At 35.5% G+C, this 14,231-nt stretch overlaps 1 protein-coding gene across 12 annotated transcripts in view; it reads right to left on the bottom strand.

The window, feature by feature from the left end:
- Positions 1 to 14,231, bottom strand: part of IL33 (interleukin 33) — a 192,042-nt gene that overhangs the window by 9,645 nt on the left and 168,166 nt on the right. For 11 of the 12 annotated variants that reach the window (XM_081278829.1, XM_081278833.1, XM_081278831.1 and 8 more), the window contains one exon: positions 3,680 to 3,788. In XM_081278829.1, coding sequence (XP_081134955.1) covers positions 3,680 to 3,776 — 97 coding nt within the window. In that variant the 5' untranslated portion in view covers positions 3,777 to 3,788. Of the gene's footprint in view, positions 1 to 3,679; positions 3,789 to 7,162; positions 7,251 to 14,231 lie in introns of all 12 variants that reach the window. The other variant, XM_081278837.1, reaches the window with a different exon arrangement.

Consider the following 14,231-nt stretch of genomic DNA (forward strand, 5'->3'; position numbering starts at 1 on the left):
AGGAAGAGGCCTGGAAATCTTTCTGAAGTTTTGGCGCCATGGTTGACAGATTTGAAAAACTTCATCTTTCATTTCTTCCTCAAATACCTATTTCACTATGTTTTTTTCTCATTGCTTCTAATCTTGATCTCTGTGGCATTTGACTCTGGAGACCACTTCCTTTCTTGAATCGGTCTTCCCTTATTGCTATGTGACTAAGTACACTGGTTCCCTGTGTTTCTTTCTGATCAGTTTACCTCTGTCTCCTTGTTAGTTCTTCCTCTGCCTAAAATGTCAGTGTACCATATGGTTTTCTCCTTTGCCTTCTCTCGCTCTAAACTCTTTCCAGGCAATCTTGCTTGCTTCAGTGACTTCAAACATCTGCTTAGTGGCTGATGATTCTGCAAACTGTAACTCTGTCTTTTGTCTTTCTCCTGAACTTTCTTCACAGAGCATTTGGAATTAGCTACCTTCAAGCATTTCTGTCTCTATGTATGTCCTCAGGAATGAAATTATGGACATCTTTACCTGGATGACCTATAGCTACCTCAAGCTAAAATATGCCAGTAATGATGATGAGGATGAGGTTGATTATAAATATAAAACATCTTTATCTTTCTCTACCCTCAATATATTTCTCCTGAATCCCCTCTCTTGAAAAATAGTACAACTGTCTACCATTATCTGATCAATTCTTAAATCAGAAAGGTGAGAATCAGAAAGTTATTATCTCCAGGAAGGAAGAGCATGAGGAAAAGACTACAGTAAACAAAGACGAATGGGGGGAGAGAAACGAGGAGAGAAGGGAAAGCACATGGAAATGGTAGGAGACCTTCAATGATACATAAAATTATAAGAGGTTATGAGGGGCAAGGGGGAAGGAAAAAGAGGGAGAGAATTGAACAACCGCAGGGGAGGTAGAGAGGGAAGATGGGAGGGGAGGGGAGGGGAGGGGGGATAGTAGGGGATAGGAAAGGTAGCAGAATACAACAGTCACTAATATGGCATTATGTAAAAATGTGAATATGTAACAGATGTGATTCTGCAATCTGTATTTGGGGTGAAAATGGGAGTTCAAAAAACAATTTGAGTCAAATGTATGAAAGATGATATATCATGAACTATGTAATGCTTTAAATAATCAATAAAAAAAAGAAAAAAAAACAAAGTTATTATCTCTTTCTTTCTTTCCATCCTTCAATTTAGTCAATATGTCATTAAAGCTTATCGATTTCACCTTTCACATATATCTGGATTGTAATTCTTCCTCTCCATTTTGTTGTCTTAGGTCAGGCCTTCATCATCAGTCCTCTAGATGATACAGTGGATCTCTAATCAGTTTCCATTTCTCTCTTGACACTCATTCTATTTTCACACATCATTCCCCAGTTAAACATTTTCAGTGGTTTCCTCTAGTCCACAGTATAAACTGAAGTTCCTTCACTAACAGAAAAATCTTATATGAATAGATTTAAACTAAAAGGGTTGATCTCTACCTAGTCCTGACTAACTGTGTCATGCAGGAATATGGGCCCAGTGTTTCTAGATATTTAGATTTTTTGACAGAACCTATACATATAGATTCTCATGAAAAGTTCCTAATTTTGAAAAGTTGTCTCAATTAAAAATAATACTGTTCAGGCCAATAAATGCTTCTGTAGGCTGTATATGTCCATGAATAAAGGAGGCGAGCTTGTTAGGAAGAGAAAGTACTGATGGATGTTGGGGAACAGAAGCAGGAGAGGAGAAGGACCTGACCTTGGGGAATATCTTCCTGGAAACTGGAAAGGGGAGAAGTTTAGAGAGGGTCTTTCCTCCAGGTCATGAAGTTCTCTACCATGTTGGCATCAGAGGTGAAATTTTCCAGGGGTGAACTAATGTGTGACTGGCTGTGTGGATGGATATTGAGTTTTATGGCTTGTGAATTGTGAATTGTGTCATATCCAGGTAAACCAAGGGAGTTTGAGAAGGAAATGAAGTAGTGTGTGTGTGTGTGTGTGTGTATGTGTGTGTGTGTGTGTTTTCTTTGTGGCTTGAGGGCTCAGAGCAGAAGATTATTTAGAAAAATAATGTGACATTTCTTGCACTTTTGAGTTTTGAGAAATGGTTCAGCTCTGTCATAAATTGCATAGGTCTCTGTTGAATTTTTTACCAAGTGTTTAAATACCTATTATTGTAGTATGGTACTGAGTTGATATTATTGGAAAGGAAATTTTCTTAAGGGATGATAAAAATGTGTTGTATTGCAAAGTCATATTTTGGGATTATCTTTATCACTGTCCTCTGGTGCAGATAAGTAGTTCCTGAACTCATAAAAGAGGAGTCACATTTTAACTTTGGTATCAATACCAGAAACTCTAATAAACCCTACTCCCTCATTCCTATATCTGTAAAGAACCCTTATTTCCTGGGATACAAAAAATACTTTCTTTATTAAGAAGGAATTTGGGGACATGGAGTAACTGTTTCTGTACAAAGCATTTCAACTCAGTAAAGTGATTAATTTAATAATGATTTTTTGGCCAAAACTAGTGTCAAATTAGTGTTTTCCCTAATTACCAAAAAAATAGTGTGCATGGGCCAGACCCTCATGGAGGACAGAAGAGGACAGAAATGATATTCCTTAACACTGTTGTCTCTTCTAGCCTTAAAGGTGTTAATGGAAAAGGTGAGGAGCATAAAGGATAATGATCTACCAGTTGCCGTTATCATTCCTTGTCCTCCGTTTTTTCTCCAGCCCACCAGGGTTCTGTTAACTCTCTTATGTTGCTGTTTCCATGTGAAAAAAATGAGTGTATAAATTTACATGATTCCTTCTTAGGTAGATAATTTTTTAAAATATATGTTTTAGTTGTAGGTGAACACAATACCTTTATTTTATTTATATGTGATGCTGAGGAGCGAACCCAGGGCTCAACACAGGCTAGGCGAGCACTCCACCCCTGAGCCACAACCCCAGCCCTTAGGTAGATAATTTTAAGGGTTAAATAGGCATAGAGCCCTTCTATCTCAGAGATGTGGCTATTATTTGACTATATTTCCTTTTTATATTATTCCAAACTCTCTTAGATTTTTAAAAATATTTTTTAGTTATAGATGGATGCAATATCTTTGTTTTGTTTATTCATTTTTATGTGGTGCTGAGGATTGAACTCACTGCCTCAAATGTATGAGGCAAGTGCTCTGCCACTGAACCACAACCCCAGCCCCTAAACTCTCTTAGTTTTAACTACATAAACATGAGTTTCATTTGGTCGATTCTGCTTCATCTGAGGGCTGGATTATTCAAATATCTGCACTTGTTATTCTCTCCTTCATCAGTATTTGCAAGTCAAGACCACATGTTACACCAATTGTCTTCAGTATTTGTTGAATGAAAATAGATTAGTTTAGAATTTTGTTTTTTAATTAGGAAAAGGTTTGGGGATTCGGTAGCAAAAGGTGTGGGGACAATAAAAGGATCAACATAGAAGGCTATAATTTATATTATTCATAAATTTAAATTATCTGGGCTATTCCTATCTCATGATGTATTAAATAAGCAAAAGTTGGCTGTCATATCTATGAGCCATCCTTTTTAAAATTTTAATTCTTTTATTCTTAGAAGCTTTTGGCAAGGTAACATGTAATCATTGGAATAATAAAGATTTGACACCAGATAAAAATAGTGTAATATAATCAAGAATGCTTAAGTCCTTACCTCTTATCTTGCAGGGTTTTACCAAGGTTCTATCCGCTGTGCTGCTCAGCTTTGCTGAGGAGATTTTGGGGGTTGAATACTTCATTTTAGGCTTCATTCTTTCAGATTTCTGTTGAATTAAGATATAATATTAGTTCAACTTTCTTAACTTGAAAACAATCAAGAACCATGACTAACTCAATATAAAATTGATAACCACATTTTAAAAATTAAGTAAAATTTGAACAAGTATCCTATTTATACTTTTATACTGGAATATAGCCATAAAACAGAGAGAACTGCAAAGAAATTTAACTTTAGTTATGTTTATTATTAGTGGTAATACCAGTATTGAAATTCTGAGATTGTTTAGTTATACTGTAGTACAGAAAAAATAGAAGACATATTGATGCTATATGGTTTTCATTGTAGGGGAAAAGAGATACAAATATAAAATTAAAGAAGCTCAAGAAAAAACCCTATAAATGTTAAAATTTAATCAATAAACCAACTCCCAGCAATAATGTGTGCCCATATCTTAGTTTCTAAATATTTCTGCCAGAAGAAATCTCAAGATCTACTCCAGATCTGAGACTGGGAAAATAGTAGTAAACATGGAACATTCTTTGTGCCAGAAAGCATTATTGTTTCAAAAGCATACATGAACTGCCTTGAAGTGTTTCCCACTGGCCAAATTTGGCATTATTTGAATATCAAAAAGAATAATGATGGTAATTGACTATAAGCATTTTACTCATTAGGTCCCACGTTTTCAGCTCTGTGAATATTTCAACAAAATCAACATAGGTGCATTAAAATAGGTTGGAAGTCACAATCTAGATAACACACACACACACACACACACACACACACATACACACACATATATTCCTTATATATACTTCTGTATATATGAAATATATTTTTTCAAACACTTTAATCATTTACCTATTACTTTTACCAAAATAATAGAGCTCTAAAAACATAATTGTTTCAAAAGTTACCAAAAGTTGTATATTCATTGCTTAATTTGTTTTCATAAGTGTCCCATATCTGGAATGATGGGACTTGATGGGTTAATAAGAAACCCACAAATATATGGCATTTCTTGACAATGAATGAATAGAAAGGGATCTATTCATTATAGAAGGAATGATAAAACTAGAAAAATCACCATCTTGTAGCTTCCAACTTAATACTTAGTTCAGGAAAGGATTATCAATGGATGTTGTACCTTGAACAAGCTGGATTGCATTGTCATATTGAAAGAATATGGAATTCTCCATCATAAATTGTGGAAAGCTTTTTATTCTTTCAATATGATACTACAAACTGGCTTCATAATCAAGGTATGGCAGTATTGTGGTTTCTGGAAGAGTAGGACTTCTCCAGTTGACTTTGCCTGAAATTCTGCCAATGATTATTGATTTTTTTTAAAGCATTGAACTCCTATTTTGTTACATTTAAAAAACCCCCCACAAATTAGCTAAGAAGTGGGTATAATTTAAACTTTTTCTAAACTTCAGGTGAATCAGCTCTTCTAGCTGAGTAAGAGAGGAGTCTCTGGGTTAGAGGATTCTTTAGAGGATAAACATCATACACCTTTGTTTTTGTCTGTAGATAACTCTACACAGGTTGAAATTCCAAATTATCTTCTCTAGGTGGAGCTAGAATCTTATATACAAGTTGCTTATTTATAGTCAGTCCCCTTGAGCAAAATCCTCAAAGGAAGACTCCCTGTTATGCCCCTCAATTTTGTCTTGGAGTGGATATTATCCCTACACTGCTTGAGGACATCAGATAAATCCTACTTCTTTCTCTGATTCTCCCACCTTTATTGATCAAGAATGCTGAGAAGCAGAGAACCTTATGCATCATTTCACTAAGCCCCTCACCCTACAAATGAGTAGATTGAGATTCTGGAAGATGCCTTGCCTAGGCTCACAAAAACAGCTGTGAGCATAATCTAGTCTATTGACTACCATCTTATTGTGAGCACTTCTCCATTCTGTCTCCTTCCATCCCCATCCTATGGCCCCTTCCTCTTCAAAATGTAGTGGGGGTAGTCCGGGGTAAGAACTGGGAATTTCCACTTAAAACACCCAGCTTTTCTTCTACACAAGCAGTTGTCCAACTTCTTTGAAATAATAAATTTCTGAATATGGGATGTGAAACTGAAGAAGCTGTATCTATACTCAAAATTCTGCAGACTGTTTGACCTTGGCTGAATAGAACATCCTGATTGTAGAAATATGGGAATTTTGTAGTTTGAAAGCCAAAATTATCTTGGGCTATCTTAGATCATTTAGATAAGTAGTCACTTTTAACCTCTGTATCTGACCTAATATGCTCACCACTATTTTGTAAACTTCTCAGACTATGTTGTTAAGCTTAGAAGACCTCTAGCCTCTACCAACCCCAAAGCTAAGAATGCTATAACATAATGATATCCATAGGAAAGATATCCCTGCTTTGCTATGGCCTGCCTACCTAAAACCGACACTGATTCATTTGTTGAATGTATTAGTTTGTAAAACTCTTTGTTCTTTGGCTGTAAAGTTTATGTAACCTCTTTCACTTTGGAACATGTCATTTTGGGTAATCTGGGCCATGTTCACTCATATTTGGCTCAGAATAAATGTCTTTCTTATTTCCTTTTAAATAGGGTTCAATTTTACATTAACAGTAGCTAGTTTATGACATAATACACAGAATAGTACAGGTTAGGTAATCCTATTATATTTAAATTTTAAATTACACAGAAAATAGTTGAAATAGTATCCTGCACACAGTAGGTATTGAGGTCACACTTTACTAACATGAAGACTGTATCGCTATGAAAATTTTTGTTTTCTCTTTTTTCCAAAGCTACACATGCCCTGGGTAAAAATTATCCTGGTCATTAAAAAAAATATCCTGGTCATTAAAAAAATTTGCATTTTCAAATAAAACTTTGTGTTCCAATCTGTATCCTATCTCAGAGAACCAGAGCCCACATTAGTATCATGAAGATGTTGGTAGTCCTTCATTTAAGAAAATCAAAGCTATCTTTATTGACCTAATTATTTTCAGTAATTAGTTGATATCATAACATTTTTTCCCACCACTATTATTCCTCTGGACTAGCGAGAGAACACATTTGGAAGAATTCTATTCTAAATCATCATTAGCTTGCATAGTTGAACAAGAAGCTGGAAAACACTGCATTTATGATGAACACAGAGAAAGTCAACACCTTTTTAGAGTTACATAAACCAAAGTATAATCCAGAAATATTTTCAAATGCTGTTCTGAAAAATAACCTACAAATCTTTTACTTTGCTAAGTATGATAACTATTTTCATACTATTTTCACTTTCTTCAGACTCAAATTTGCTTTCTTTATTCTCTTTTTTTATGTTAGTATTTCAGAACATATTGCAGTATAAACATCATAGGTTCTTTTTTGCTGCTTTTCCCAGTAACAGACAACAAATATTCTTGCACACTGGTTATAATACTCACCTAAATCGTAAATGTGAAGGGCTACTCGCGCTGATGTGGTTTCCTGTAGTCAGCACTTGGTATTAGTTAACGAAGTTACATTCCAATTCTACTTAAATATACACACACACATGGATTATGCAATATTAGGTGACAGCATTTGATTAATGAGGCAAAGCAAATAGAGCTGGTTGAATAAATTACAATGTGTGGGAATATATCTTTCCTACAGCCAAATCCTATAGAGAGCTTTCAGATTATTGTAGCTATAGCACTTCCAAAGAGTTATGCTTAATTAATTATTAATTTTTATAACCTCCAAGACGTGAACTCTAGGTAGTGTTTCTTCTGGAATATAGAATATACAAGGGCACAGACAGTTTAATTGCCTCTCTATTTTCTATAGAAAGTTGAAAACAAGTAATTTTTTTCTAACTACAAAAATGATATATTTGTACTTGGAAAATGTATAAATAACAGGAAATCATATATGCTGTGAATCTTGACATTTGTTTTTCAATGTTAACATATATACAACTATTTTTAGATAAAAAATAGTGCCATACTGCAAATATTTTATAAGCTGTTTTTTTCTGTTTTTCTACTAACACTATATCATGAGCATTTCCACATGTCACAAATGTCCTTTTAAAAGTAACATTCTAAATAACCTTCAATCATATAAATATTTTAACTAGTCCTTTCTTGATTAACATGTTGGCAAGTTCAGGCTTTTCTTTTCTTTCCTTCCTTCTATCTATCCATCCATTCCTTTGTTTCTTTTTTCTCCTAACATCAGTGTTGCAACCACTAGTGTGTGTGTGTGTGTGTGTGTGTGTGTGTGTGTGTGTGTGTGAGAGAGAGAGAGAGAGAGAGAGAGAGAGAGAGAGATATTCTTGGAAAATATTTTTTTTAAAATTTTTAATTTGTAGGTGGACACAATACCTTTATTTTATTCATTTACTTTTATGTGGTGCTGAGGAATGAACCCAGTGCCTCAGACATGCCAGGAAAGTGTTCTATCACTGAGCTACAACCATAGCCCCTTGGAAAATATTTTTAAGTTAATTGGTAAAATAAATTCCTAATCAGAGAATTGCTAGATTAAAGGGTACATAGTTTGATAGATGTTACCTAATTGACTTACAAAATTTGTATTGGCTTATATTTTGTCAACAGTTCAGGAGAGTGTTCTTTTCCCCATCCCTGAAGAAGCAATGGATGCCATCACCTTTAACATGTTTACCTTTCTAATATCTTATAGTTTTTATTTTTATTTTTTATTTAGTGAAGTTGAACATTTAAAAAAAACATGTGTTGTATATTTCTGAAAATTATTCATAGGACTCTTTTTTTTAAGAGAGAGTGAGAGAGGAGAGAGAGAGAGAGAGATTTTTTAATATTTATTTATTTTTTTAGTTCTCGGCGGACACAACATCTTTGTTGGTATGTGGTGCTGAGGATCGAACTATCCAAAGAAAGGAAATAAGGAGAAGAAAGGAAAGAAGACCAGACAGGTGGCCAATTAAAATAGCCCAGGCAAAATGCAGTGAGGACAGTTAGGACAATGTTAGTTGGACTAACAAGAAGGCATTAAAGGTGAATGAGTGCTGCAAGCACTTCATAGAGTCTTTGGTGTGAGAAAGGGCTTCGCATTTCCCAGTTCCAGCTCCACTGAGTCAGGTAGCTGCTTAACAATTAAGCCAGGATTAGAACCTAGATTCTCCTCCTGGCTCAGGGATATGTCCATCACAGTGTCTCCATGGCTTTTTTTGTATGAGGAAGTGCCAGCTATGGACTGAGTAAAAGGGAAATCAGGGTAGTGAAGGGATGTGAAGGTGGGGCCAGTGGTTAATGATAGGTGACTGACTCAGGTGAGGAATTCATGGGTAGAAACAGGAAGTGAGTTAGATATGGGGCACATAGAGTTTTGAGGTACTTTGAAAGAACTATTAGGAAATTTCAGCAGGGGGCTGGAATTGGGTTGGAGGAGACTAGAATTAACTATGTGGATTTGCTCTTCAATTGTGAAAGCATGATAGTTGCTGGTGTGGGAACAAATGAGATTGGCTTGGCTAAGTGTGGAACAGGAAGAGAAAGCTGTGGAGAGATGGAACTCTGGAGATATTACATTTGAAGGATAAAGATAGGAAAAAGAGTCAGAAAAGAAAACCAGAAAGAGAAGCAGAGAAATGAAGAGATGAAGGGAGAACACTGTCTCAAAACAACAGAAATAACTGGCATCGAGCGGTAGAGCTATGATGGGAATCACAAAACAACTACAGTAGACTGTCTAGACAGGAGGAGGAGGAAGTGAAACTTTTTCAAGAAGTATGCAAATAAAGAAAAAAAATGTGAGAGAGAGAGAGAGAGAGAGAGAGAGAGAGAGAGAGAGAGAGAGAGGAAGGTATCGAGAGAGAATAGTGTGGAGCATGGGAGATTCTGCTTACTAGCTAGATATCTTGAGAGAGTTATTTGATGTTTCTAAAGCCACAGTTTCATAAAGATTCAATGCAATTCCTATTAAAATTCCAATGATGTTCTTCATAGAAATAGAAAAATTCATTTGAAAAAATAAAAGGCCCAGAATAGCCAAAGCAATCCTTAGCAAAAAAAGTGATGCAGGAGGCATCACAATACCAGACAGACCTTAAATTATACTACAGAGCTACAGTAAAACAAAACAACAATACCAACAAAAAAAACCCAGCATGGTATTGGCAAAAACAAACAAACAAACAAACAAAAAAACCCCACAAAGACCAATGGAACAGAATAGAAGGCACAGAGTCATACCAACATAAATGCAGTTATCTCATACTAGACACAGGTGTCATTAATATACATTGGAGGAAAGGTAGCCTCTTCAACAAATGGTGCTGAGAAAACTAGAAATTCATATGTAGTTGAATGAAATTGAAGCTGTATCTCTCACCCTGCACAAAACTACTCTCAAAGTGGATCAAGGACCACAGACTCTGCACCTACTAGAAGACAAAGTAGGATCAAATTTCCACCATATTGGCTTAAGAACCAACTTGCTTAATAAGGAAGATATGCCCGATTCATTCTATTGTCTTTATATTTCCATTCCTCCCTTCCCTTCATTTTCCTCCTAAAGCATGAGAAATAAAGCCAATAATCAATAAGGGGGACAGTGTCAAACTAAAAGACTTCTTTATAGCAAAGAAAACCATCAAGAATGTGAACAGAAAGCCTACAAAAAAGGAGAAAATCTTTACCACCAGCACCTCAGACAGAGTATTAATCTCTAGCATATACATAGTACTCAAAAAACTTAACACCAAAAATAAACTGAATAACGCAATCAATAAATGGCCTAGGGATTGGGGCTGGGGCTTAGTGGTAGCGTACTTGCCTGGCATGTGTTAGGCCTTGGGTTTGATTCTCAGCACCACATATAAATACATAAATAAAATAAAGGTCTTTCAACAACTAAAATAAATAAATAAATAAATGGCCTAAAGAACTTAACAAGCCACAGAAGAAGAAATACAAATGGTCAAAAATATATATGAAAAAATGTTCAATATCTCTAGCAATTAAATAAATGCAAATCAAAACTACACAGAGATTCCCAGTCAGAATGGCAATATTCAAGAGTAGAAGTAACAATAAATGTTGGCAAGGATGTGGGGGAAAATGTTCACTTATACATTGCTGGTGGAACTGAGCCACTCTGAAAAGCAATATGGAGATTCCTTAGAAAACTTGGAATGAAATCACTGTTTGACCCCACAGAACTATATAGGACTTAAAGTCAGTATACTACAGTGATGCAGCCACTTCAACATTTATAGCAGCTCAATTCACAATAGCTAAGCAATGGAACCAACCTAGGTGCCCTACAACAGATGAATGGATAAAAAACAATGGGGTATATATACACAATGGAATATTATTACTCAGCCATAAAGAAGAATGAAATTATGGCATTTGCTGGTAAGTGAATGGAAATGGAGAATATAACATTAAATGATATAAGCCAATCACAAACAACCAGAGGTGTAGAGAGAGGTGACTTGGACCATGGTCTTTGACTACCTCATAGATGTGGCTGCGCTTTGCCCTGGGAATGTTCTGTGCAAAGGTGCAGGACAAGATGAGATTGCCCAGTAGTTATGGTAATGCTCTGCCTGAGAAAGTTCTGTGCAAAGGTATAGAACAATAACAGTCTTGACCTTGAGCTCAGACACCAGCTGCCAGGGATAGAGAATTTTGAGCATAACAAGATAACCACAATATCTTGCAATTGCTGCAACCTTCAAGCCTGCATAATTTGCAAAAACTTTCCCACAAATAATCTCTTGATGATAAACCCTATATAAGAAACATGCTGTGCTAGCTCTGGATCACTGTTCTTCCATCAGAGGTCAGTGTCCCATCTGGTTCCACCTTTCTGTTTGTAAATGTTTGTGTGTCTTTCTTAATTCCCCATTGCCCCTTGCTGGTTTTTAGGGTTGGCACAAAGGCAGAATGTTCTCTCTGATTTTATGTGGATGTTAACCACAGGGGATGATTAGAAGTTCATTGGACTAGACAAAGGGAAATGAAGGGAAGGGAGGAATGGAAATATAAAAGGCAGTAGAATGAATAGGCATATTTTTCCTATCCATATATATGAATACATGACCAATGTAACTCCCCATCAGATACAACCACAATAACGGGATTTTTTTTTTTTGGTACCAGGGATTGAACTCAGGAGCACTTGACCACTAATCCTCATCCCCAGCCCTTTTTTTGTATTTTATTTAGAGACAGGGTCTCACTGAGTTGCTTAGCACCTCCCTTTTGCTGAGGCTGGCTTTGAACTCACTATCCTCCTGCCTCAGTCTCCTGAGCTGCTGGGGTTACAGGTATGCACCACTATGTCTGGCAATAATGGGGATCTTAACTGGAACAAGTTTTACTTTTTCTATGTATGTATAATGTCAAAATACACTCTACTTTCATGTGTATCTAGAAAGAACAAATGAAAAATAAAACCACAGTTTCTTCATAAGAATTAATTTCTTCATAATAATTTAAGCTCATAAGGTTGTTGTGAGAATCAGATAAGATGTACTTTAAGCAGTTGGCATGGATGATGGCACATAGCAGAAACTCAATACATCTTTTAAAATATTGTTATCATTATTGATGGTTTTTGTGATGTGGGACTCTTGGGAATGTTTCAATAAGAAAAGAGTCAATGAAAAGAGAAAAAAAGAATCTATATGATAATCATGGAGGAGATAGATAAGAGAGAAGAATAGTAGAGGAAGGGACAGATTTTTAAAGGAGGAGTCATCCTACTTGTAGGCAAGAAGGAAAAGTGAGAGAAGGGAGAAGATATGAAGTTCTAAGGTCTGGGACGCGAACCCGAGGATATTATAAAATGACATCAATCTTTTTAGTAATGTAAATTGTGAAAGAGTCAGAGACAAACAGGAAAATAATTTATTTAAACTTTTGAGAATACTTGGGAAAAAATCTAAAACAGCTCCTTGGAGAATATAAGAAATTAATCACCTAATGAATAGGGAGTTATTGTTCGGTGGTACAGAGTTTCAGTTTTAGAAGAGGGAAAAAAAAGTTTTGGAAGTAGATGGTAGAGCACTTGCAAAACAATCTGAATGTACTAAATGCCATAGAACTATATACTTAAAAATGGTAAATTTTATGTATGTTTCTTCACAATTAAGTGATTTAAAACACAGGAAGAAGTAGAAAGATGGAAGCTTGTGGGTAAGTAGAATTCCACTATTCCTAGCTTAGAGATGAAAATGTTTTGGTGAAAATAGTGGTCAGAATGAGGTTTCTGAGTGAGCTGTTGAAGAGTGCTAGAGTCATGAAAACAGTCATTGAAATCTCCAAAGGTGACAACAACACAGGCAATGATGAAAGGAGGCATTCCCCTCTGATTAACAATGACAAAATGTGTGTGATACATTCATTTCCAAAATTGCAGGTGTATATGGTTGCCTCTTTGACTGGAGAAGGCTTCAAGAAACTTTTATTCAGTAAGTACTGAATGCCCATTTTATGCCAGGGACTAGGTATTTCATTACCATTAATATTATCTCCTACATTCTGTTGTTGTTCAGAGATAAATGGCCAAGTATTAAATTTCTATTTAAGATATAGTTTCTTGATAGATTAAAATCTGTTAGGTTTTCTCCCTAATTTAAATGTATGTCATTTCTTCTGAAACATTCTCCTCCCATGCACATGAATACTCCTTATCCTCTTCCTCCTGTGGGACACTACATGAAAATTTTATTTGACTTTATCGTGTTATCTACCTCTGAGCAACTTGAAAATAATTTTGAATCACTCACCTTCTTTTATATTTTAGGTAATTGCCCTCTTTTAAAATACTGATCTGCTTAAAAGTGTTAGGTTGGCTGTTGAATTTTCTTATTGTTAATTATACTTCAAAAAATTTAAAAAATAAGATTGATTTCCTCTGATGAGTCTTGTCTTTAAAATGCAGTTAATAAGACTTTTTATTAAAAATACATAGTCATTATGAAAAATTTGGATAATACATAAAAGAGGAAGTTTACCCTAAAATGCCCAAGTAATTAAATGATTTGAAAAGAAACACAACTGGCAATCATTGTAAGAAAATCCTAACCTCCCTGATGTCCTGAGGCCTTTAATAGTGTTAGATTTGAATCTCTTTGTGGTAATGCACAGAATGCTGCATAACAATAATAAATCAAATACTTTGTCTAGTATTGGTCTAGGTACTACATAGCAGTGAACAAAGCAAAATATTTCTTGGTCATATAAATATTGTTATATAAATATTAGTGAGCAGTGATAAATTGGGGCAGAAGATAAAGGAGTAGAATAATATTAAGATAGTGTAGTCAGATAAGTTGACACTGAAGACGCATCCCAAACATCTAAAGAACATGTGGAAGGGATAGGAAGCAGGTGCTTTCTGAGCAGAGAAAATCCAGAGGAAAGGCCCTGAGATGGTCAGAACCTGAAGTATTTAGGGAACCAAGGGGGCCAGCGTGGCTGGATCAGTGGGTTTTGGGGAGAGCTTAATGCAATGGGATTGACAGTGAAAGGG

Source organism: Spermophilus citellus (genome assembly GCF_964194105.1).
Source record: "Spermophilus citellus genome assembly, chromosome: 2".
Taxonomy (NCBI): Eukaryota; Metazoa; Chordata; class Mammalia; order Rodentia; family Sciuridae; genus Spermophilus; species Spermophilus citellus.